General features: G+C 39.6%; 2 protein-coding genes across 3 annotated transcripts in view; one reads left to right on the top strand and one right to left on the bottom strand.

Annotated features, from left to right (window-relative positions):
- Window positions 1-27688, bottom strand: part of PRELID3B (PRELI domain containing 3B) — a 133608-nt gene that overhangs the window by 33343 nt on the left and 72577 nt on the right. The gene's annotated exons all lie outside the window — the stretch shown is intronic.
- ZNF831 (zinc finger protein 831) lies at window positions 694-10576 on the top strand. The gene is made up of 5 exons (XM_005147535.3): window positions 694-4929; window positions 5778-5920; window positions 7627-7793; window positions 8475-8626; window positions 9650-10576. Exons 1-5 carry the CDS (start codon window positions 694-696, stop codon window positions 10493-10495), a joined length of 5544 nt encoding a protein of 1847 aa, XP_005147592.2. The 3' UTR covers window positions 10496-10576.

Genomic DNA, 27688 nt, shown 5'->3' with positions numbered 1-27688 from the left:
TTTGTTCATATATTTTCCTTTTTCATTACCTGTGCAGTGTGTAAAGCCTCACTTACTTTGGGTAAACACACATAATATGTTTCATGTCCTGTGTTTGGAACAGGTCGCTCACAGAAGATGTGCAGGTTTTATCCTCAGAGGGTTTCAAAACCAGATTGGGTAATACCCTGTACAACCTCATCTGGCTCCAGTGCTAACTCTGCTTTGAACAGGTGTCTGGACTTGATACCTTTTAAGGTTCCTTCTAACCTTAATTGTTTTGTGTTTCTATATTAACATCTATTAATGTAAATTCTTAAATTAAAGAACATGGTATAAACATGTAATGGGAATACCATTCCAGAAAATTAACACTGGATTATCTGGGAGGCCTGCAGGCCTCCATTTGCAAATCTGATACTTGGATTTATTTCTGGTACTTCGAGTTCTTACTGTAGGTTTTAAGTGCAATATTCAAGGTTCTTTACATACCAAACTTTAATTCCTAGCCAAGAAATGAAAGATGAATCAAGTTAATTGGAAAATGATGTAATTTTGTCTGTATAACACCGGTGTGTAAGATCTGTGACATTCTTAATGTCTGACCTTCCCAGTTCAGCAGTTGAAAGTGCTTATTTTGCTATCTGAAGATTCCTACTTGTTTTGTTTCCCCTCCCTCATAGATACATGACCACATGGCAGATAACCTTTGAGATGGAGGCACAGAAGCAGCCGGGTTTGACAGCTGCACTTGCAGATCTACCAGTTTCAACCTTGTCTCTCCAGCCTGAACAGAACTCTTCAGGTCACAGCCAAAGCAGTGTGATTCCTCAACGGGAACAAGCGCTGCCCCAGCCTGTGTATCTAAAAGCCCTCACTATACCACTCTACCAGCCTGTCCAGGCAGGATGCTTTCAGCCAAGCAGTCAGTTAGTGACTGGCAGGAGCTGTGTAAATCTAGACAGCAGCAACATACCTCTAATCCTGAATCCACTTCTTCCTTCAGAAGGCACAGATCAACCTCAGTCAGTTTTTCAGAAACAGTTTGGGCAAACTCTAACACTGAACATAGTGAGCACTTTACCAGTTTTGTCATCACCAAATCCTTGTGTAAATGCATCTATTGGAAGCCCAGGAAAGTCAAAAAAAGCTGGGAAATACATCTGCAAACACTGTGGCCGAGATTGTTTGAAGCCAAGTGTCCTTGAGAAACATATTCGCTCTCACACTGGAGAGAGGCCCTTTCCATGCACCACGTGTGGTATTGCATTTAAAACTCAAAGCAATTTGTACAAACACAGAAGAACTCAAACACATGTCAACAATACCAGACTGCCCTCAGACTCTGACAACAGCAGCCCATTGGAGCAGAATGACAAATCCACAGAAAGCAGCACCTCACATCAAGGCACCAAACTACTTAGTAACACCTGTGAAGACAAAGGGATACAGATGAAACAACTGAGTACAGAGCCCAGTGCTGTAACAGGCACTAAGAAACTTCTTAATGACCTTCCACTGCTGGCAACAAGTGATACATCATTCATTTCAGAAAATAAAGAAAGAATGAATCAGTCCTTTACTCCCAAAGGTAATCTGAAAGATTATGAAAGAGAACCTCAGAGTTTGCCATCTCCAGGAGCTTTGCCAAACGGTCAGTGCCAGAGAAAGAAAATACAGGAACAAAGAGCTCCAACCACCAATAAGCATATTCAGTTGCAAAGGCAGCAAGCAACCTCTTCAGAAAAACAGTGGGATTACAAGCCATTTGATTGCAAGCTAAAGAAGTGTGAGAGCACTGACTCAGGGTATCTGTCGCGCTCTGACAGCACAGAACAACAGATGGCATCACCCAGCCCATTACACAGTCTTTATGAACACAGCACAGAACAGGAAAATGAAACTGCCTTCAGCAGCTCGAGCTGCACCTCCGGAAGCAGTGCAAAGCTAGATGCAGCTGAGAAAGCTATGGCCTTGATGCTAGAGAAAAAGAGGCTGGAAGAACACATTTCAAAGCTTATTTCTCATAACAAAAGTGTGGTGGATGATACTCAGTTAGACAATGTTAGGCCTAGAAAAACTGTCCTTTCTAAACAGGGAAGCATTGATCTGCCAATGCCTTATACATACAAAGACTCTTTCCATTTTGACATCAGAACTTGTGATGCAAATAGGAAGAAGAATCTTTCCCTTTGTTCAGCAAAATCTACCTTTGCACCCTTAGAAAAATGCAAGCCAATGTTTTTTCATTCGGTTCCCACCCAGTTCTCCACAACCATAGATACTGTGCCTGTTACACGAAGCAACTCTTTGCCATTTGTGGAGGGCACAAGAATGGGACATGACAAAGCAGGTTGCTCAAAACCGTTTTCTCTTACTAAGCAGTCTGCAAACACAGGCCCTGTGAGTCTGCTGCCTAGCAACAGTTTCACTGCAAATTCAGTGGATTTTCCTAACAGCCATCCCCGAGCTCTAGTCAGACAAATAGCAGTGGATGATTTGCCATTAAGTAATGTGGTCGATCATTCTCCTCCATCAGAGGAGTTGCAAGGGAGTAAAAAAGTTGGGGCTGGAGAAGTAATCAGTGCTAAAAATAAGAAACACAATCAAAGGAAGTTAAAGATGTTCTCTCAAGAAAAATGGCAAATGTATGGCGATGAAACATTTAAGAAAATCTATCAAAAAATGAAAAGCAGTCAGAATGCCAAGAAAACTAAACAAAGGGGAAATAAGATTACAGGTATTACAGGCTTCACTCCTGATTCAAATGAATCAATCAGCAGTACCGAAATTACTGAGGAAAGCAATGGCATGAGCTCTGTACATGACAGTCTTTCCTCCTTTGCGACAACATGTTTAAGCAGTGATAAGTCCGAAACCTCTGCTAATAGTAACCATATTCTACAGAATGTGTCCTCTGAGGAACCTGCAGGCAGTGTAACCTTCCTAACGGAGACATCACGTTCAGTAAGTGCTGGTGCCCAGGCTGTAATGAGCAAACCTCAAGATCTCAGGGGCAGCGACACAAACAGACACACAGCGGGCAGCAGCACATTACTAGGTCCAAGCAGATGTGAGCTTCAAAACACTCACTGTCAGCTTGACACCAGCAGAAGGAATGATGACTGTTTGCCAGTACAGAGGAGCAAATGGGAAAAACCAAGGCCTGGGAAAGAATCCAGTCCATTTGAATCAGATTGTAAAACCACTTCAAGCAATTATGGAAACTATAGCAGGAATAAGGAAATTGGCCAGCATGCCCTGATGCCCCAGTGGGTCCTCTGCAACAACAGAGAAGCCACAGGGAAATCACGGAATTTACCAGAAAGAAAAAAGCTGAAATTTGAAGTGGAGAAGACACAAAACATTATTTCAAAGTCCTGCCCTAGTCCCAGTAGTGAAAAGAATGCAGAAAATGAAGGACAGAGAGTCTCCTGCAGTAGCACTCAGTGCCTTTCCACAGCACCAATGACATTCTCCAGTAAAGCAGAGGAGCAAAAATTAAGCACAGGAATTAATGAATCCACTGGAGATATTGAGAATGTGGAGTATATTAAAACAGTCAAACTCCCTGCGAAAGCTGTTAATTACAGTGATGCTAACCTTTCACATTCAGCAGGTATTTCAAAGAGTTCATTTGTGGGGCTTTTAGTGCCTGAATCAAGGGTAAGTGATTGCAACTCCTTTGCCATGCACAGTGCAACAGATAAAGATGTCAAAACAAGTCTTGTGAAAACAGGAGTAAAAGTACCACTTTGCAGTGACAATGCTGTTGATATGTCTTCTAAAAATCATCATCTGCAATCTGGTCATTTAACTCCAGCTGCACAGCAAAATGCCTTTTCTCCAAAATATATCCTTAAACTACCACAAGAGAAGAGAACCTCAGATTTGTCACTTTTGCTTGGATCAGAACAGAAGATTACACCTTGCACATGTGTGACAGACACCTTAACCTACTCCCCCTACTCTCCCAACAGCCCATCACTCAATTCTCATTCTAATGACGTCTTTTGGTCCCCTTTAAAATTTGAAGTGAGACAAAAAGCCAGCAGAGGAGAGCTACGATGGAATGTACATGCAAACTGGAAAACTCCAGTGTTTTGTTCACCAGTCAATTCAGAAACAACAAATACCTTAACCACAACAGATAACACCTTTTATAACCAAAACTTGAGGCGGCAGGGTGCTGTAAGAGATGCTTGGAAAAACAAACAAACCAAAAATAAATTAAATTACCAAAAGCAAACAGAAGAGAAGTGGGTGAGCATAACTACTTCCTCTACCCAAACCCCAAAGAAGAAAATATGCTTTACTTCTATGTATACAAGTGGTTTTTTCATATCAGCTGACATCAAAGAAGAGAGAAAGGTTTTACATCACCTTTGCTCAAGCAGTGACTCTTTGATAATACCATCAGCCTCTGGCAAGGGTGCAGAGCCAACAGTCACGGGGTGGGACAGGAGCGGAACACCGTGTGTTCTTAAGGACATTTCACCAGCACTGCAGATTACACAGCATGCTCACAGCTCAGCAGACAATCCCTCTTATTTTTGCCATTCTTTTGGCACTTTTTATTGCCACACTCTCACCACTCACTGTAAAGAATTCCCAGCACTACCCCGCAATAATCTGACTTGCTACTCTGGAAGTTTAACAGTGTCAAGTGTGAAGAGCACCTTCCCATCACTAAATGCTGAACCTCGGTTAACTTGGTGTTGTTTAACAAGAAGCCTCCCTCTGCCTGCGGAGCAGAAGGGGAGTGCAGACTCTGCTTACTCCTCCATGCACAGCTGTGACAAGGAGTCTAGCAATGAATGCACCCTGTCACAATACGATATTTCTATTTTCAAAATGAAAAATATTAGCAAGACTGTGGCATATGGCTTAACAAACAGGAGTTTAAAAACATTGGTGTCATCCTTTTCTAAAGGAAAACAGATGCAGGAGGTAACGGTAAGAATGCTATTTCATTTCTCAAGAGGGTGTATTTGGCTTACCCCCCATTAGAAAAATAAAAGCAGTATCAAAAGTGGACATTGACAGGCATTTGTTGATATAGGATTTACAATTTATGTATTTATAAGAAAAGTTACATAATCATTTGTTGCATGAAAAAATCCATACTTCTGTGTATTTAACTTTCACTCGAGAATTTCAGTAGGAATGCTGTCTTAGTGCAAAGAGAGTATTTCTTTTCTTGATTTTCCCCCTTATGAGTATATTTTACGTTCTTCTGCAAGAGCCTATGTGTTTCACTGTTTTCATTTTAAATGAATATCTGAATTAGAGTAGGACTTAAGTAGCCATTAACGTAAAGATTTTATTATACTTGGACATGTGTGGAGTCAAAGACAGGCTGTGGACTACATCTCTCACTCTTCAGATACACGGAAATGTCAACAAAACCAAATCACATTAATACCCCATCAAGTGTTTAAGGCTTGAAAGCTTTTCTGTTTTAGGTAAGTGAAGGTAGACTAGTTTATCTGTACAGATCCTAGAACAGCTCTCTAAGACAAAGCTGACTTTTTATACAGTAAGAAGAATATGAAAGAACATACACTAATTCTATGTAGATCCACAAAAGCAGCGTGTTGTTTTATTTTTTTTTATAAAAATAGATGGACAAAGTGATTAGAAAAAGCTAACACACAAATTCCAGGAGAAACTCAGAGTTGTGCTATTTAACTGGTATGTTACTCAGTGCTATTTAAAAAGAGTGCAAATTTCCACTCTCTTGGTTGATGAACTCAGAAGTTTCATGTACTTCATTTCTTTTCCAATATTCTCAACAGTTGGGCTCAGCAGCTCCTGGTGGTGCTTTCAAAAATATTTCAGAGCAAAAGAAGAAAACAGTAGTTTGCAAAAAGGAAAAACTCTCAACAAATAAACTCAAGAGGAGCCACAAACAGAAAAAGATTAAAGTCACTCCAAAATGGTGAGTCACGTGGTTTTCTGCTTAGAAATTCCTTAGAATTCTTAGATTAAATTTTGCTAAAATGAGTGTAAAAAATCCACAGAATATAAAAAATTCCCAGAATTCAACCTTGCCAAAATCGGGAGAAGGAGGTAGAGGGGTGAGGGGTGGGGTAATCTCAGAAGGAGATTTTCCCACATTGCAGCAGTTCCACAGAGGTAAGCTATAAAAAATGTCAGTATGTTGTTTACTATCAGGAACAGAGTTCTCTAGGAAAAACAGACATATACACCAAAGAAAGATGATGAGTGGTCAGTTGTCTCTCACTGTGCTTTAGGAATTCTTATCTGTCAAAAGTGTCAGCATTTACTTTTGTGTGAAGGGAACCAAAATACTTCAGGTTTTAATCCTGTTACAGCTAAAAGCAGTGTGTGAGACCCTTTTGTCCTCATGAGATCTGTATCCTGAACTTGTATTCACTAGAGAATAGAGAAGAATAAATATCAAGTTCTAACACAACCTAACAAAACCATCTCTAGTTTAAAGGATCATTCGGTTTAAATAAAAAGCAGGAAGAATTTGAGTATAAAACTGTCAAAGGCACATTGTATCAATCAGCAGAGCAGCTCCATATTTAATGGGGGTTCCTATCAGTGGAAGATTTAGCCTCTAATATTTCAAGAGTGTGGTGCAGCAGCATATCTGATTAATTGCTTCAATAAGAAACAGGTATTGTGTGCATACATCCCCCTTATTTTATTGCATGACTAAAATCAGACAGAGTGAGTCCCTTGAGGACAAATCAATGTCAGCAACTTAATCACTGGGTCTAGTATGGCAGAGCACCACAATTTTGAACGATCATAAGAACAGGAGACTCAGGGCTGTATTATCCAGTCTAGTGACATTCTTCTGGGGCTTTCTTCTGGTTTGGTTTTTGGGTGGGGTTTTTGTCCTGTTTTTTTTTTATATTTTTTTTCCTCTGCTGGTCTCAGGATTTATTTATTTGGCTTTACCAAATAGCTTCAGAGACTCAATTAGGTACAGGGCTCTGAAAGATCAGGTCATGCTGATCAGTAGCTAACTGGCCAGACTCTTAATCATAAAATGCAATGTATTTTTCTAAGACACCAAATACTAGAATAAACACCCCATTTTAGATTTACTTACTACTCTGCATATAGTGACTGATTCTACTGATACAGGAATGGGATCTTGCAATGTACTTTAACCTCAATCATTAAGTTACTGAAAGATCTAGCTAGAGTAGAAAACAAAGCAAAGCTGGATTATTCAGTGCGCTTTCTAAAGAAGTGAAATGTTGATGTTGTTCATTAGTGATGATGAATAGGTAGCATGTAAGTGAAAGGCAAAAAAGCCAACAACTGTGCAGTCTCAGGTGATTCCTGTGTGATTCAAGTCTTTATGAAGTATGTTGTTTCAAAATCCCACATATAGGAAAAAGGATCTGTTATTCCTGAATCCATTTCTCTTATCAAACCTGGGGTTTACTGAACCCTACTGAGAAAAAAAAGAATAAAATAATTGTGGGTCTCTTGCCTAAAATCCTGGACTTTTTTTTTTTTGAGTTGACATAAACAGGCATCTCCTCCACAGTAGTAAATGGTTGTTAGACTTAAATTTACTTGATGATGTGGGATTATTCTACTCTGGCTGCTTTCAAATCACGCGTAGTGTTGACCCTTTCAATGCCATTGGCAATGCAGGTACAGAGGAAGGCACATACACAGATCTGCTCAACTGAAAATGAACCGCCAAAGCAAGCAGCATTGTTTCCCAAACAGAACACTGGATGCTTTTAGGAAGGGCTGTTCATCCCAACACTGTAAATTTAAGTATAAGAAGTACCGTTCTCCTCAGTCAAAGGTACAAGGTCAGTACTTTGAATATTTTTTCATATACTGAATATATTTTTAAAAGCAGGAATGTTTGCACTGTCTCTGATGTGCACCACATGGAACTGCAAAAACACTTTTTGCACTTCAGTAAGTTCTGTGAGTAAAAACATGAATATCCTGCACCTTTTGGGAACTGAACGCACAATGATTTTCATGCACATTCTTGCATATGTTTATTTGACAATTAAGAGGGCATTTTTAAAGGAAGTAACTCAAAATAACCTTCCACTAAAAGTCTAAAAAGTTTTAAGATGCATCTTTACCATTTTCTGAAACAAGACTGTGTGTTTGCAGCGTGAATTGAGTTTGGTGCTGACTTGCTTTCTGCATTTCAGTGACCACCCCCATTTAATTAGTAGTATTAAAGAAAATGATGTTTATGCCACTACCATCTGGAAGCAGACACAATTCCTTGTGTTGATTCATAGCAGACATAAGCAGCTATTATTTTGCAGGACAGTAATGGCAAATGAAAAAAATGAAAAGCCAACCAAATGTGTATAAAGGAAATGAGAAAATGCATTAGACTTAGAATAAAAATTTATGGAAAATAGAATATAAAATTTAGTTCAGTGATATGATAAAAAATTCAGCAAGTTCAAGCATGTGGGGGAATAAAAATCAAAGTAAAAGTTTCTTCAACCTCTCTTCAATAGGAGATTACCTACACCAGCAGAAAGAAACATCTTGTTCCACCTCAGACAAGCCACTTTGCAGAAAGAAAAAAGAAGGAAAGGTTAACTCAGGAATATCTGCCCATACTGAAAATCTAAACCATGTTAGACAAAAAGACAAAATGGATAAAAAAGTAGGTATTGTGCCTTATTTCATATATTACTTTTTATTGAAAGGAAAAAAAAAAGGATATTGGTAATTAAAACCTGTATAACGTTCAGCTGCTTTAAAGTTCAGGTTGAGAATACCTCATATCACGGATTCTTTAAAAAAATCTTTGCATTAATTGAATAGGATATTTCTTGTGCTTGTTGTCAGAGACTTGGTTAGCACTGATGTTGGAAGTGCCAGCAGAAGTGGCAGGGAGTATCCTGAGGCAGAGACAGTGAGGCTGGAACTGGAGAAGTGGGGAGGGCCGTAATGGAAGAATGTGTGCCCAACTGAATCACTTTAGGCCAGTGTAGAAGCCAGTGCTGCTGTGGTTTCAATGCTACCAACAGCTGCATTAGCTTGAGAGGGCCTGAGACACAGCCGCTGTCTTGCAAGGATGCTGCAGTGTGCAGTGTCAGCACAGCTCCTGGAGCATTCTGTGCTTGCCCTCATTACACTCCTCCCCAGGCATTCACTGGCCCCACCTGAGACAAAAGCTCATGAGCCACACTGCTGTTACACACCATGAGCACTTGTTCCTCATGTAGCATAAGTAGTAACATATTTAGGAACTTAATCCCTAAAATGTTTTTTACTAAGTAATTTTATTTCCTACATGTATCTTGCCACCTCAGACACTGTAATATTTCTGACAGATTCATCACAAACCTTTCCCTCTATGTTGCACAAACATCATTGCAATATGCATATTAAAATACCTTAATGAAAAGAACAACTCCCTGGAAAGTATATAAGAATGAGGGGTGAAAGCCCTGGCCCCCATCAGCTCTAAATTATGATGATCTGTGATGAGCCCTACATTAGCATGATCTGTCACCTACTCATCCTTTACTACACCTCCCACACACACTGGGAGAGAAGAGGTTCCAGTGACAGAGTCAGCTTAGTTATTGTGGCACTTTCATGAAGGATGCAATTCTTTGGTCTGAAAATTTAAAATGTATTTTCTCTCTCCTCCTCCCCTCCTGCCCCCTGGTTTCTACAGGACATTTCTGGGCAAATCAGGGAACACACAAGAACAAACCTCTCTTTTCAGAACATTACAGCTCCTCTGGAAATATCTGTGACAACTCATTCCTTTTCATCCACAGTTACTACAGCCATGCAGCAGGTCAGCAGTGACGTGGAGATCTGCTGTGTAGTGACAAAATCACTTTTGCCTCAGCGGCTAGTCCCAGGGGAGTCACAGTCAAACGTTCAGGGTGACTCAATGGCACCTTCTTTTTGGTCTTGCACTTCTGATTTTACAAATACAGGCACAGGTGACAGCAAAAACTCAGAGACTACTGGTCCTCTTTCCTTACACCAAGAAGCCAGCCAGGAAAATATACTATGTGGAGAGTCAGAGAGTCAAAGGTTTGGTACATTAGACCCAGTGATGCAGGCCTCGGGAAGGAAGAAACCTCCAGTTGAAGAGAACACATGTTCATCTCCAAAAGAAAACTCAACTCCCAGCTCCAAGCCTGGATGTTCATGTTTCTTCAGATCAAAAGCGGAGTCCCTTACTGAGGCAGTCTCAAGGGATGAATTACCCAGTACAGAACACCCAGAGCAGGCAAACTTTTCTCAAAGAATCCTTGACCTTCCCAGGAGTGCAGACAAGAACAGAACCCACCTGCAGCCAGACAGCGATGGAAGGCCACACAACGCTGCTGCTACTGCCTTTCAAAAGCCCCCAGTTCCTCTCAGGTCCCCTGAGTTCAAGACTTATGCTGCAACACCTTCCAAGACATACAAAAAGAGAGGTTTAGAGATGATGAGGAAGCAAACCAGAATTGAGTATGATGACACCAGCAGTGATGATGAGGATAGGCTTGTTATAGAGATATAGCAGATAGACTGCTAACAAGATGATGTTAGCAAGATGTTAGCCCATTACAGAAGGAAATACCATGGATGTTTAATCTGTGTTTGTGGAGCACCTTAAAATCAGAAAAGCCATTCACCTGCATAGGCAGCATTCTCTTCTGAAGAGTCCTTTCTTTCAAGGACTTAAACCTTTTAAAAAGGTTTATCTGAAGCAAGAAGGGAGCTGGTACCACACATTTAAATGCAAGTGGTAAACCTGTATTTATGAGAGGTTTCCAACACTGTTACAGTTTTAGCAGTCTTACACAATCTCCATGGGTGCTCACTGCCAGAGGCTGTGTTTCTGAGAGGCTGCAGTGATTTACTTGCTACTAACAGTACAATAGCAGTGGCTTTCTCAGTACACAAGCTAAGATCTCCTGGAAGGGACAGGTGTATCCGCTTCTATGTACTCCTCTTTCCTTGTAGTTGCTGGCATCTGTATTGGGACTGACACACTGGCATTAGTGTTCCCTACAGATCTGTGATATTGGGAGAGTCCAGAAAAATGCCAATCCTTTTCCATGTTGCACAAACGTCAATGCTTCTTTGTGACAAATGACACAAGCATGCTTGGCTTTGTGTTTTGTGCCTTTTATGCCAAAATCTACTCAAGTACTCTTGATTTCTAGTTGGAGAACATGGCTGTTAGCTATTGATAGTTCCTTGTGGTAACATTTCTAACAAGGATGTTCTCATTCATCATGTTGTGCTCCAACTGATACAACATGGAATGTTTCATTTCTATGTACTCTTAACTGTGATGATGTTACTTTATTGAGAGTGAAGAAGCTATATGGCATAGCTCATTTTCTTTTTTTAACAAAAAGTTTTGTGCTACCAACCCTAAAATTTACTGGTTTCTATGTGAATAAATAATTAGATATTTTAATTTGACCAAGTGTATTCACTTGCTTGATGAGACTGATAAACATGAAAACCTTTCTACTTGTACATTATAGTCAAATTCTATACTTAAACTTCTACTACGCTTACACAGGGAATCATACAAAGGGTTTAATGGATTAACCTAAGGGGGATGTTTGGAATTGCTTTTGCTTTAGTTACACACAGGTAAGCTGATATAGGTCATACTCTCAAAGAAATCTAGTATATGCTACAAGACAAAAATAAATGCCTTTGTGCACAAAGAACAGCTCACAGATATGAAACAAATGCTGAGCCCCATGCAGTTCCTGGCTTTTCATATCTTACAAACACGACAAGACTTGAGGTTAGCCTCAAATTCTGTTCATTAGTTTATTATTGATGCAAAAAATCATGATCAAAATACTACAGCAATTCCTAATTCTTATGTGTATATATATATAAAGTTAGGAAAAAAAACGACTCATACAGAATAGACGATGAACCATGAAAGGTATTTTTCACTTTATAAAAATATGACAATATTACACCAATCACACTGAAGTATACTGGTTTCAAAACTGCAAGAAAATTCTTAGGAATATAAGCTTAAGGAGTTTTGCAATTTTATTCTTCTGCTTTACTTCTCATTTGTCAAGTGCTGAGGATTTATAGCAATAGTGCTACTACCAATATTTTGGGTTGTGATCAGCAGTTGTAGCTCAGCCATACAGTAACCCAGACTGTTCTTGTGCTTCACGTTCTGGTGGACTTCTGTAAACCTCCATTTATCTCACATACCACAGTGTGGAGGCCATGGTGAAGCAAGAGCCCCCAGAGCTGGGAAGGCTGGTGTTCAGAGCTCAGCCAGCACGTGCATGGAGCTGGAGCTTGAATGGCTTCAGGAGGGGTGGCTTGCAGGGCTCTGGGCACTGCACAGCATGTATTTTGTTGGCTGAGGTACAGCTGAAAGAATGATACAGCTGTAGATTGGTTTTCTATTAGATTTTTATCTTTATATTGTTAAATTATTTTGCACTAGTACTACAGTTCAAGCATATTAATGTTCAATGATTTTTAGTCGCAATTATGCTAAATTTGTTAGTCTACATCAGACCTCAGCAGGTCTCTTGGTTTAAGTTAAGAAACTCCTGGCATTTGCATATCCAGATCACACTGGCCACATGACAGACAGCGTATCTTGGCTTTCCAGCACATGCTGTGCTCACAGAGGACCATGCAAGGCTATACAAGGAAATCATTCCCTACCTTTTACACAGCCAAAGGGCCAGCCATGCAGTGATGTATTCAATTAATTCACAAGAACCTGAACATCAAAGCCACATGAGGGCACCAGGCACAGAGTAAAGACTCTGTTTCTTTATCCTTCAGTCAGCAGCCGTCCTGATGCACCACTGCTTTGCTATAAGCAGATTTGAAATTCTTTGCACACGAATTAACTTGTTCTTTGCACACGAGTTAACTTTGCACACATTAACTTGTTCTGCCTTGTGTTGAAGGAAGCAAATTAATAAGGAATGCTGATCACCGATAAGATCTACATTCAACACCTACGTCTACTCAATCAGACTGTAAGCAAGTGGGTGTTTCAGATTTGCCCTCTTTAGATGTGAACAAACTATTTCTTACTGTTTCAAACTTTTATATTGGATCTTATGAATTACTGACACTTCACTGATCTGCCTGGCAACCCCAACTCCTCCACAAGTGCTGCGAGGGGTGAGAACCAACCGGGGCAAGCCCAGAGATCACTAACAAATACAGAAATATACCTCAAATACATAATTTATGAGAAGAGATAGCAAGAGCTGGCTAGCTATGAGGAGAGAAAAGGGAATATGCACAAAAGAGTTCAGCAGGAGAACATGGGAAAGCTAGCACAATCATCTGTCTTCCACATCTATTCTGGGAGAACACGAAATGATGGGCTTAATTTGCAGCATATAAACTAGATACTAAGAAATGCTTCCTATTTAAGGAAGCAAGTAAGCATGTTACAAATAACCCAGGAAGATCATAGACCCTGCATCACTTGGGAACTTCAGTAGCAATTAAGGCAAATTTTTCTTACTACAGGTGTATGTGGCTGACCCTGGCTGGGAGCCAGGTGCCCATCAAAGCTCCTCCAGCACTGCCTGCCTCAGCAGGACATGGGAAAGAAAATGTAAAGGAAGGCTTGATAGAAGAGATAAGGGCAGGGAGATCACTCACTGATTGCCGTCAGTGGTAGAACGGATATAACTTGGGAAATCAGTTTAATTTACTACCAGTCAAATCAGAGTAGGATAATGAGACATCAAACTAAACCTAAACACCTCCTCCCCACCTCTCCCTTCTTTCTTGGCTCAACTTCAATACTGTATTCTCTACCTGGTCCCTCGCAGCAGTGCAGGACAGGGAATAGGAGCTGTGGTCAGATAATCACACATTTTCTCTTCCACTCTTTCCTCCTCAGGGGAGGACTCCCTATACTTATCCCCTGCTCCAGCACAGGTCCCTGCAGTGTCACAGCTCCTGCCAGCAAACCAGCTCTATGTGGGCTCCTCTTTCCATGGGGATGCAGGTCCTGCCAGGACCCTGCTCCAGTGCGGGCTTCCCATGGGGTCACTGCCTCCTTTGCCCATCCACCTGCTCAACGGGGTCCTCCCCAAGCTACAGGTGGATATCTGCTCCACCATAGACCTCCATGGGCTGCAGAGGCACAGCCTGCCTCATCACTGTCTCCACTACAGGCTGCAGTGGGATCTCTGCCCTGACACATGGAGCCCCTCCTCCCCTCCTTTTGCACTGACCTTGGGTCTGCAGGGCAGTTTCTCTCACACAGTCTCATTCCTCTCTGCAGATGTGCAGGCTTTTCCCCCCTTTCTTAAATACATTATCCCAGAGGCACTATCACCATTGCTGATGGGCTCAGCCTTGACCAGAGGTGGGTCTGTCTTGGAGTTGGCTGGTGCTGGCTCCATTGGGCATCGGGGAAGCTTCTAGCAGCTTCTCACAGAAGCCAGCCCTGCAGCCCCTCTGCTACCAGAACCTTGCCACATAAACCCAATGCAGTATAACATTATTTTGGGTCGGAAGAGATCTTCTTTCCAGGCCACTTTTTATTCATAAATTCTTGTTTGTCAGTAGCTTCCCCAAAATACAATGCCTAAACCAGTCAGTATTCCTGTGGCTGTCCATGCACCATGGATACACACTGAGAGTGGTACCTAAACGCACTTGCTTTGTATTACTCACAATGTATGTCTGGTTTTGTATGTTGCCTGTGTTTTATTGACACAATCAAATGTGTTCCTATTCATGAGTGTTTAAGTCAGAATCATTTTCATGTAGTAGAGTAGATCTGTTAAACCAATAAATCCATCTTAAGGATTTGCGTGGAGTTATTGCTGCAGACTAAGACTCCTGGACTGTATTTTTCATTTACCATCAGCATTCCACAAAAGTTCCATGGGTGAAGAGGTTAATATTATATTTTTTAGGCTTTAAAATCCCGTGAGGTTTTAACAGCGCATTTAAAGCGTCCCAGTGGAACCAGATAAATGTCACGTAGAACCACATACTGAAAAGCTGTGTCTTACAGGGAACTGCAATGTCACCACAGTTTGTTATAAACCATTATCTTACATTTAAGCAGTACTTTAAAAAAGCAGGTTTCTTTCTCCCAGTCAAAGTCAGTGCACCTATTGACTACTTGTGACAACTGCTTAAATATGTTATGCATTTATGCAATGCTTGAGTTTAGAAGAGCTACAGGAACCAGTCAAACAAGGGATGAACTTCCCTGAGCATATCTGTGGGTGCTTTGCAAAGCGGTCAAGGATTAAGGTAACGGCCCCAGCGTGTGCCAGGGGAGGTTTAGATTGGATATTAGGAACAATTTCTTCCACAAAGGGTGCTCAGGCATTGGAACAGGCTGCCCAGGGCAGTGGTGGAATCACTGTCTCAGGAAGTGTTCACAGACTGTGTAGATGAGGCCCTCAGTGCCATGGGTTAGTCGTGGCCTTGGCAGTGCTGGGGAATGGTTGGACTGGGTGATCTTGAAGGTCTTTTCAAACCTAGGTCATTCTGTGATTCTTGTGACATAAGTGTATAGGCTATTTTGGCTTTAAAAATCCTGTTGTGTAAGTCACATTATCAGTCCCTAAGGATGGTTAGGGTTTACGAAACAAAACAAAACAGAGTGATTCTAACACAATCAATCACTCAGTTTTCAAGCATCACAAGTTTTGTGTATATGCATTTGTAGCATGTCTCAGTGACTGACAAACCAAGCAATTCTATGTACAACACTGGATATAACAGCAGGAGTAACTACTTAATCCAGCAATGACTGGAAGCGTTTCAGTGAGCTAGCTCAGCTCTGTTAGACTCTGACTCTTCACAGATTCTTACATGATTAAGAAAACAAGCAATTGGATGAAAGCCGTAGGAGCTGTTTCATAACCTATCCTGCTCTTGGTTTCCAGATGTCTTTAAATGCTGCTTAGGTTCAATAGTACTGCTGATGTCAACCACTCTAGACAAATGTAGGCAGCTCAGTTTTTATGGAGTTAAGCTTCAATGTATCTGTCTGAACTACACTTAACCTCTGCAAAGCAAAGCCTCATTAAAAATATATTTTTCTATAATTATATTTCTATAAATATAAAAAATATTCTTACATAATGTTTTATGTAATAATTTTTTATGATATAATTACACAGTACAGAGGCTTTCACAGGGCAAAATTAAGGTCACATCAACTGCTTTCCCCACTCTTCTTACACTGATAGAGGTATATAGTCAGTGTTTATATCTAAAAACCTTTCTGCGATTTATCATTCTTTATTACACAGAGCATATTTGGATTTTTCTTGAAAACACCCTTCTCATTTCATTGTACATTCCCAGATAAAGCATTCTGACTCAAATACACAGCTGAGACTATGACAGGGTGCAGATGAGCTGCTGTTGTCCTCCCTCCTCTGTGAAAAGGAGCCCTTAAGGAAGGCTTCTCCATCAAAACGGTTAATGCAAAAGGAACAGAACTTATGTCCATAGCACACTTTGGCAGCAATTCATGCTAGAGAGTGAACAGGAGAAAGGGAGCCACCATTTTTCCTACCTGTGTTAGGAAACCACAGTCTTCTCCACAGAGAAGAGGAATAATTTGCTGGGAAGCTAAGCCAGGGTATAATAGCTTGAATCTCAACACCTGTACGTACAAATGCAATTACAAGATTGGCACAGCTAGCAATGTAGATAGCTATGTGCACATACACGTTATGTGTGTTGGCTGGAAGGAAGAACATGGAAAATTACACCTTTTATAAGTAATTTGACCCTTAACTCTGCAATGTCTCTTAATATTTCCATTACAGACAATGATTTGCATTGAGCTCCTCAAATGGAAGGCAATAATGGCATAAACCACGTCATCACAACCCCTGCAGCCCACGAGTGGTTTTTACTTCAACTCAGCGCTCTCATAAAGAAGTTTTGCATAACTGTTGATTCTAGTTGTGGGTTATGCTAGCTCCAAATGGAGCAAGCATTCAAAAGGAAACCATACAAAGGTCTCAGACCCCCAGTCACTAGTTGTCCAGAAGAAAGAAAGTAATTACAACTAAGTAAAGCATAAAAAAGCTGCCTAATCCTGTGTAATATTATAAAGGTTAAGAGATTATATAAAAAGGGCTTACAAACTTTGGTTTAGAAATAAAACCAAAAGCAAAATGGTCATTTATCCCATGTTCGATATACAAAACAAACCCTTTTTTTATTTGTACCAGATGCAGCTATGCAGATGTGAACTGTTGGACAATAGTCAGAGAAGTGGAATTAGAGAAATATCCATAATTTAATAACATGCCTGCGGAAACATGTTCTGTGCTTCAGAAAGAATTCAGGTGCCGGGAGAACCTCCTTACCCTGAAGATGTTGATAAAATTGAAGAAAATCCAAGCAGGGAAAAAACACTGACTGGGGAAATAGATTACTCATAAAGAAAGATTAAAGGAACCAGTCTTCTGCTCTCAACTATACCAATGTCATCCAATTACATCCAGTGACAATGTACCCATATAAGCAGGAGAAAAGCTTGACTGAAACAAATGACAAGAACAATTTGCTTGGACATGCTCAGGGAAATAATTCCCTTTAGGAGAGAAAGAAATTGGTATTTAAATTGAAAAGAAGGAAAATACAGCCAGGGGACGTCCCACTGCCGTTACATATACTAAATACCTCCTCTGGGATACCTAACATAAAGCTAAAACTCAGCCACTCACTGTACAAAATAATTACACACAGGAGATCACCAGAGAATGAGATCAAGCAGTTCTTCTCTTAGATGGCCCTGTCATTCATGGAATCACACACAATATCTAGTTTAATTGTTTCTACCCCTACATCCATTATTTCTCTCCACCTTTGGAGAAAAGTAGTGGTAACTAATCAATTATGAAAATTTACAACCAAGCTGCATCAATTACTAAAATGTATGTTATGTAGTTTAGGTACAATGTCTACCAGATGCTCCATTCTGTACACTGTGTAAGAACAGCTCTTTGGGGAAAAAAAAGAACAAAAATCACCATTCTGGTTTAATTACAATGACACTGCAAAAAAGAAGTAGGGCAAGAAGGAGAGTAATCTTACCACTTATCCTTGCCTCCTGGATAATATGATCAAGAGAGAGTTTCTAAGAAAATACATGTATTTGTTGGTATTTTACTTTTGGCAATACTGAAAACAATGCTTGCCAGTATTTGAACTTAGTAAGTATGAGGCAAAGAGATTTAGAACATGTGCACTTATGACCAAAATGCACCACAATTCTGCAAGGTGGAATTCAGACAGAAGGCAAAAAAATACTGGTATTCAAACCCAAAGGCATCTTCTCTTCCCCAGGGTGAATATTGTCTCAGCCTCACCTCACTGATCAGGGACTCCAGCCTCCAGGTCATCATGGTGGCCTGACACTAAACTTGCTTAAGTTTGCCATTGCTGCTGTTTTGTGGAGTCTAAAAGTGGACACAGTAATCAGGTTGGGGTCTAATGAATGCTGAGTAAAGGGGGCTAACACTTCCCTCAGTCTACTGGTCATGTTCCTTTTGACACACCCCAGGATCCCCCTGGCTTGTGTTTAGCCCACCAGAACTCTCGATCCTGTTCAGAAGAGCTGCTATCCAGCAAGTTACCCATCAAATGAGGTCAGTCTGTCCCTGGTGGAGGACTTGCATTTGTCCCTGCCAAATTTCATGATGTTGGGGTTGGTCCATGCCTCCAGGACTAAATTATAAAGTTAAGGCAGATAATATCCACTGCAATCCTCTCATCCACAAATGTAGTAATTTCATCAGAGACAGAAATGAATCCATCCTATTCCCAATCATGACCCTCTTTACATGTTCAGGAATTTCTGCAGGATATGGCTGAGGTTCACATACTGAAAGATGAAGATCTTCCATTGTGTAAGTCGAATAGAGAAAAAAAGGTTTCAAGTCAGATGATGCTACCTATATACAAGCACCTATATTGCATCAATAGGAATTCCAGAAGCACTGTGTTCATTGAACTCTTAATTAAGTTCAGCTGAAACAAAATTAGATTGATACCAAACATTTTGAACAAATACCTATCTTAGTGTACAGACATCCCATGCCAAGTCACTTGAGCCATTCGGGTGGCTGGGTTACCCACCTCTGCAACTCTACAGTGTTTCTGGCTTCAGAAATCAGTAGAAATCTTAATCCAAAAAAGTAGCAAAAACCAAATCTGGTCTTTAAAATAGCAACAAATCCATCTAAAATTAACTGGGATTTAATTTGCCTCCCAAGCTGTAGATGTGACAAATTTCAGAGCAATGAGATATGAAACATTTAGGAGTCAGTACACAAAACAGCATTTCTGATGGAAAGATTCCAGATTGGACTGTAGCAACAGTAACTATGTTACAGTAAAGCCAAGTCTAAAAAAGCCACCAAGATACACAAAGAGTGCATGCCATTTCTTCATGCTTCCTCACATGCATATTTCCACCACCCTTGATCCCACGGTGCATGACAACAAGAGAAGGAGTGCTTAAGTCAACAGAAAACTATTTAGTTGGCTATCCCTAAGCTCTTTATATAGCTTGTATTGCTTTAAATATCTTTGCCCTCTGAAAAGTTAGATTCATTCTACATTCTTTTGGGAAGACTCGGGGCTAGCATTCCAACAGGCAGTTAACTTAGATGTTGAATTCCGTCTTTTAAGTGTGTCAGATAGTTTTGTTGAAAAAAAAGAATATGTTTAAATTACCCATGAATGGATCTCTCAGTTATTTCCCATAATCTACATAAATGAAAACGCAGTAGCAAGATACAAGCCTTGTTTCAAACATCTCCTGAAAAGAAATCCAAAAAAAGGCAGTTACATGCAATAGGTATTTAACTAATGCCTGACTTCTGCTTAAAAAAAGCCTTTTTAATATATTGACACCACTGGCAGAACATGTTTACAGCTTGCTCCTCTTTTGTCTCACTATATGAACTCTACTACTCTAAAATCTACAATTTGGTATTTTTATGAAGTAGTTTCATTGGAGATAGCCAAAACATTTACTACTAAAAATAAATATAAACCTTAGCAAGTTGTTTTGAACTAGTCTGCTCACAGCAAGTACAGTGGCTGCTGGCTGAACTCTTCAATAATATGTTCATTTCTCACTTCCCCTGGCACCATTTACATGATGGTTTTCTGTATTTACACACAAGGTGGACATTCCTACATGCTTTGGGTTCAGGAAGAGCTAAGCCAGTTCTGTCCAAACTCACTTAACTCAGCTTAATACTGGAAACATGGAAGATGAGAACAGACACATCAAGCTGGCTTAAAGTAAATCGATTCAGTCTAGTCATGCCTATAGGGAGATGCACCTAAGCCAACAGGCCCTGTTTAGAAGCCTTGTAAATTCCACGGGTAATAAAAAAACCCTGATTTCAAAGCATGTAATGAATAGCTGTGTCAACAGACTGCTACCAATATATCCTTGAAAACTACATTTCAGGCCAAAGAATGTTGTTACTCCACTCACAAAATCTCTGCTTCACCAAGTCCATCTTCACTTGTCAAGTTAACATACTGAGAGAACTGAAGAAAAAGCAGCAGGGGGACCCAGCCAGGTAGCGTTTTAACTCATTTGTTTGTTCTTTATTTCCAAATCTGAATGGGTGCCAAGGGAAGTAGCTATGCTGTGGGGCATTGTGGAAAAAATGCTAGAGGAAGGATAGCAATAGCTGTCTGTGAGAAGACAACTCTTACTCAAGCAACCAAAGAGAGGAAGAGTCATTCTGGAGTACAGGAATTCAAGGCAGGAAATGAAGCACAAGAATGCAACAGCAACAGGAGTCTGAGGAGGAACTAGATGTAGCTGCAGAGCAAAGTTCAGATAGAAAAACTTCCATCATTTAGGGAGTCAGTGCTGAAAAGTTCCATTTTTAGGGCAGAGAGCCTTAAAGAGAGCTCTGGAGCTTTCCCTGCTATGAAAGATTGAAGAGGCTCAGGGGATTAGCTGATGAGTAAGTGCTGAAATCAGCAGAGATGACAGCCTGAAAAATTAACATGGGAGCAAGATCAACAGCAGATAAAGGAAAGCTGTGAACATGAATTAGGAAGAACATTGCCCATATACTTGGAAAAGTGTAGGTTTGTGAAGCCTCTTCCTCTGTGCAGTATAAGCAGCTCCAGGAGGACGCTGAGAGCACCCCAGCAATCTCAGACCAAGAAGAGCCCTTCCTCTGTTTCTTGGAGAACTGAGGGGCAGAATTAGAAGCCATTAGCAGCACCTAAGAGAACATCACAGAACTGAAACATACTCACAGGTGTTTTCCCTTCCTCCACCAAGTGAGAAATCAAAATTATGCAATGTGGGCAGAATTAACATCATTTGGGAGAGAAAGGCTTCATAAAACAGCACAACTTAAAACAGACCACAAGTCTGCACTAAACACACTCAACTCCAAAAAAAATTACAGAAAGCAGTAAATTGCTCCAAGGGTTCTAAAGCATACATGTCTTTATCTTTTTTTTCCTTTCTTTTTCCTTTTTTTTTCTTTAGTGGGAGAACACTGGCTGTTCTGCAAGAAAGCAGAAACATAAAGTCATCCTAAAAGCAGTGAAATCCTAATAGTTCTTTATCAGACTAAAAGGATTTAAATTCTTCCACTAAATTAATCAAGATATAATATTAATTCAGAAAAAAAAATACTTTGCCAAGTCTACAGGATTGTATGACTCTGGCAAATATAAATGTTGTAGTCAATGAAACTAAGACTTGTTCTTCCACTCAAAGCTGCAGATGTGATCATGCCTCAGGTTGTCTGTAGAGTTGGTATGTTCTGGTATGTTTTAGATGAAGGTGAATCTGAATGCAGAGTACAGGCTTACAACACTGAACATTTATTGTGAATGTAAGGAAAATGGCTGTTTTCAAATTTTCTAACTATGTTTTGCCAACATAATGAATCTAGCACAATATTTTCCCCTAAGCACCCTCTGAGGGGGTATGAGATGCAAACAAATGTATATGAAAAGATTTTCAGACAGAAAGTAGGTGTTTTTCTCTGTAACTAATAATTACTTTAATAGCTCTCATCTCCGGGATTGCGGAGTCCTGCCTCCCTGGAAACATCTCTGTGTGTTGGTAAGGTGTAACTAGTATCTTCATTTACCAATGTAACCTTGGCTTCACCAGTTTAGGTGGCACATTTAGAGCAAATATCATGTATTCTGTCTAATTTCTTTTACACTCCCCTTACACAAATATGAGATGCTTTTCTACTCTTCTTTCCGCTAAACAGGGATGAAGTGTAGCTCTGGCAATAGCACATTTCAAGAGAAAATGTAAACTCTGTGAATATTACTGACCCATTCTGTTCAACAATGGAATAGAAATACTTGTTAGTCATTGCAGCTAAGCCATTTTACAAGTGGCCTAGTCAAAATTGGTAAGAAATCAGTTTCTTGTGCCAGATGCATAATTTCATCCACAATTATACTTCAATTTTCAAGTAATCTCAAAAGCTCTTCAGCCCTCCCTAGGTGCAGACAGAAGGAAGCCTGTATTATTTTGTTTTGAGAATACCCTCAATTGCTCGTTCAATTTAACATTATTATTGACTTCTAGACATCCTATTTTTTTAGGTTGCCATTGCAAAGCTGGTACTTTCACTCATAGAATAAAATTACCTGCTAGAAAGCAGGACATCTGACTTGCACATCTGGTTGCCAAGTAATTGCAAAATTATCTATTTCTTTAATATACAACCTTTTCTTTCAGATAATACAGAATGGTTATAGCCAGCAGTATCTGTAAACTTTTTATCTACTCAATGAGCATTTCTAGTTCTACCTAGTTCTAACAATGGATTTTTCTTCCATGAGTAGTTCATGTCACAGTATCAGCTCATAAATTTCATCTTTATCTTAGTCATACAGGCCTTTAGCATCTTCTATGGCATTTTATTACATGGGAAGAATATGATCCCTTGAAAAATATAAATTACTGACTTAGTCCTTAATTCCAGAGCTATCAACGTGCTAAGAAAGAACATTCTTTCAATTGGGAGTAAAGGTTTTAGGCTTCTTTAAAGGATAAGTTAAAAAAAACCCTGCATGACTCGACTATGATACTGTCAACAGTCCCCACAGGAACTACAAGTTTCCAGTTTTGTGTTGACAGTGAACAGCCATCCAGAGTGCTAAAAAAGCAGTTTCCCCATTTGGTACCCTCATGAAGTTTTCAAACTGTTCAAACACAGAGGCATAAATCAAGAAAACAACACTGGTGCAAAATGTTACAGCTAAGTTATACTAAAACCTTAAAGAAAACCATCTGGGCATAAAATATAAACACAGCCAGCACACAAAAAATAAGAAGAAAATAAAACTGCACATTACCAATGCCCCAAATACAGAGCCTTTATTCTGTAAGACCACTGAATTTTAACTCCAAACATCCATCTCAGACATTCAGCTTTCAAAACATCACTGAAACGGAATACTAAAGTTTATCCAAGCTGCAGCTTATTTCAACCTTTCAGCTTCCTTAAGAGACAGTTCTTTCATATGGGGAATAATCAGTGTATCTTCAGTGGTAGTTACAAATCACTAGAGGGACTTAACGCTTACTAGAAGGACTTACCACTACTTATTTTACATTTCAGTTGTACTTAGAGTCAAAATGCAACACCGAGGTGGTATTCACACAAAAGATGAAGAGAATTTGCCTCAAATGGTGTATAACCTAAGTAGACAGGCCTGAAGAACAATACTTGCCCAGCTTATAAAATACCACCAGAAAGAGATGGTGACTTCCTAAATCATAATGTAAGATGTCTATCAGAATTAAATCTAAACGGTTTGGTTCAGCTTTCATGTATTGCTCCAGCTTCAGTTTCTGAATGCTAAAGCAACCTGGGCATGCTTTGCAGACCCATGAGGTTTTCAGTAATCCTGAGAAACAGAAAAAAAGGAGAAAGAACCAATGGTGAGTTTGACAACCCAGAGACAGGGGGAGACTGTGGTGCTGGGGGAAGTTTAGAAAATAAACCTCAAAAGGCACTGTATCTGTAAAGCAACTTTTTTCAGAGATGTCTCAAACAAACAAGCAAACAAAGAAAGGATCTTTTAAAAAACAAAACCTAGTTCTTAAGGAGACAAAATCCCAGAACTCTGAATTCTCTGTGTGCAGTTCAGATCACTTGCATAAGCAACACACTTGAGATTTGATTACATAGCTAGTGGGTTTTGTTTATTTATTTACTTTTAAACAGGATGCTTGCTTGGGTTTAATTTATTTTGCGGAAAGGGAAGAAAGATTTTAAAAGCAAACAAATTCTGAAGAGACAAGTTAAAAAACCAAATTAAAATATAAAAATCTGTCATGCCAAAGCAAACCTCTAGTGGTTGGTACCTTTGGATTCCCAGCACATTCCTCGTCCTCCTGAGCTGACACAATAGCCAGTAGTGACCCACAGCCTGTCACCCTTGGCAGCACAGCTTGCAGATGATGAGACTCAGTTTGTCACTAACTTCTGAACTACTTCTCAAGATAGGGAATCTTGGCTTCAGTGCCCAGTTCAAGAAGGGAGTACATGATCCCCATTATAAACCATACTCTGAGCAGCAAATGATGTCTTAACGGCACTTAGAGCTGAAGCTTAAAATACTCATGCAGTATAAAACAGATGTGAATTTTCAAACTAAGCAACAGTTTTTTACTAAGAGGAAAGAAGTTGAAGCACCAAAGGAAAGCAGAGTGTCCTCCTCTACTTCTGAGCAATCAAACAGTGAATGATTGTTCTCTGACAGCTAATGGATTTAAGTTTCAATTCCTGCTGATCTGTTTTTATTCTTTTTCCCAACAATTTTTTCCTATTCTACTTTTCATGTTTCTAGGAAATTTTAGCTACATATCACTTTGTTGATAGGTCTCACCTGTTTATTTAAAAATATATTTTTTCCCCACAAATACAATTTTTTATTAGTCTTCTGTGTTGAAGATATTGTCCCAGATACTGTATTTACTTGTGCCTTTTGCCTGGAATTTGCATCCTTGCTTAACCTATCTATAGGAGCCCTAATATATCTATAGTAGGACCTGAAACCACTAGTGTGTTAGTTTTGCTCTCCATACTCTCCCATATCACATAATGTAAAATAGCCTGGGTCATGTCCTGGAAGGACTATATTTTCTAGTGAACAAATCAGTTTTTGGATTTAACTGCACTTGGCTTTATCATGCTCTGTGCAATAAAGAGGGACTGCTAGAGATGGCTCATATTGAACATGGTCTGTATAAAAAAAGTTACTGTCAGTTATTTATTCTATCTTATGCCAGGCAAAGGTGTTTCACAGTATTTTCCTTTTCTAGTCAATCTTTCCTAATCATCTGACCTATCACTGCCTTCAGTTTTCCAAATGTGCAAACCTACTGTTATAATCAGGGACAATCAGTGGAGGAGATAGGAACCGCTTCTGATGCCCATGCAGTGTATGTAGCAATAAAGTCCTTCTTCTGGTTTAGCCTTCTAAGCTGTTGCTACAAACCAAACATTGAAATAAAATAAAAAATAAAAACTCTGAAAAGCATATATTGAAAAATTTATATTTCTCACTATTTAGCTGTGAAGTTATGGTTAAGGGTCAGGAAGGCAAGTACAACAAAATAAAACAGTGAACAAAAGTGATCACCAAAAACTGGCAACTAAATCTGAACCACAGACTTAGAGGAGACTTTTCTTTATGCATAAGGCATACCCCTTAATTAAAGCTTAACATGTTCTGCCAAAGCATTTATGTGAACACATGTAGCAAGTACAATGGAGATTTCCACTGCCTGATGTGGCATTGCCTCGAGTGGTGGAAAAGAAGTGGGGTTTTATAACAATTGAAGTGTGACACAAAACTGTAATGAATTATAATCTCAGTGGGTTGAGACACTCTGAAATTACAGGAACATCTGTCTGGGGGAAAAATATATAGAAAAAATCTACCCTTTTGTATCCAGATTATCAGGAAAATTACTTAATTTTTTGAAAAATACATGAGAAGTAACAAGGACACAGTGCCACAGTACTAGCACTCTGCAGAGCATTAGAAACACATTCAGTTAACTCAGCATCCAACCCTCTTGCTGCCAGACCCATGAAAAATGGCTTCTGATTGTTGTAATGAATAATCATGGAGGATTTGCTACATATGAGAAACCTACTGAGCTTGAACAGTGTTATGTTTTTATCCCACTGAACTGCAATATCTGGACATCTGGCATAGCTGCTGACCCTGGATATACTCACAGGTTGGTAACAGGAACCACAAACATAATACCTCTGATAACTGTAAATTTGCTACATTGCCTTGCTGCCTCATTACTTCTCTTTCATCTTGCTTTCCCTACTTATTTTTCTTGCAGTAAAACTCAGTAGATTAATAATGCTATTAGTACTTTACCTTCTCTGCCAGATCTTCTTGGGTGGCCACTTTCCAGCAGTACAACCACCTTTACTTACTGACATCTCCTTACTCTCAATGACAACCTTTTTTAGCATTTTTATTATATTCTACAAATTTTAAGATCCCGGTGCATTTTGATAACTCCAAATATAAACTATCTGAAGCAAATACATTACAGCAATAGTCACAATCTGTTATTAACTCATGCATCTTTTCACTGAATAACTGAAAACAAATGGAGCTATCTGAACAAATCTCTATCTGATCAGATACCTATTAGATTCAGTGAAGAACTATTCAGTGAAAGCCTGATCGTGATTCCTCAGTTCATATTTTACGCTATTTACCTGCAGCCTATAACAATCCACATCATCCTTTTGGCAGCTACATTATAGTAAGACAGTGAATTTCTGCCCATCATTATTATAACAATTATGGACATATAAAATCCTTGTCCCTAGATTCTGATTCATCACAAAATGAATGAGAGTCCTGCGTTCTCTTCCACTGTACATTGTTAGGACAGACAGTCGCTACCAGTTTAACTGGTATAGACAATCTTTGCTTGAAAAATTACAGATATCAAAAGCAAAAACTCTGACTCCTAGTTCTCTACTCCTAGCCTGAGAAAAGATAAAATATCCTGGAGGAAGAGAGAAAGGTGGAGAGCAAGAGATAAATGGGGAGGGGAAAAAAGGAAGAGAAGGGAAGGGTAATGTTAAAACAACAATAAATTATTTCAGAGCCAGGGATAACAGATTGCATTATGTGGAGGGCTTTTATTCCAAACTCAAAAGGCATGGAAAGAATTTCACTTCAAGAGTGACAGAAGTACAATTACAAATGTGCGTACAAATGTGTGTACACACAGGCAAATCTTGCTAGCAGCTGTGATGCATTCTGGCTCATTAGCTCAGCAAGGTACATCAAGATTTCACAGAACAGCTTGAAGCATCATTGTTTCTTTGGAAGTGAAACTCAGTAAAAATACTGACAAAGGAATGCAGCCAGACTGTTAATAGAGTTGTACAAATTCCAGTCCTTCTTCATTCCCTCCCTCATCAAGTCCTTCTGTCAATTAAACAGCTTTTTGAACTTGCCTTCTGCTCTAGTTTGCCTCAATAATCTTTTCAATGCTACCACAATGTATATGAAAAGTAACCCTGTACTAAGAAATCATCTGAGATGATCTCTTTTTTCCATGCTCTTAACAACAAAACTGGGCCCTGAAAATGTTTGCAGCTGAAGAATTTTCATCAGCGAAATAGTGTAATAGCTAGGAAGCTCAAATGACATCAAGTAATCT

The sequence above is a fragment of the Melopsittacus undulatus genome, chromosome 10, assembly GCF_012275295.1.
Source record: "Melopsittacus undulatus isolate bMelUnd1 chromosome 10, bMelUnd1.mat.Z, whole genome shotgun sequence".
Classification (NCBI taxonomy): Eukaryota; Metazoa; Chordata; class Aves; order Psittaciformes; family Psittaculidae; genus Melopsittacus; species Melopsittacus undulatus.
This window is presented reverse-complemented; position numbering and strand designations above follow the sequence as displayed.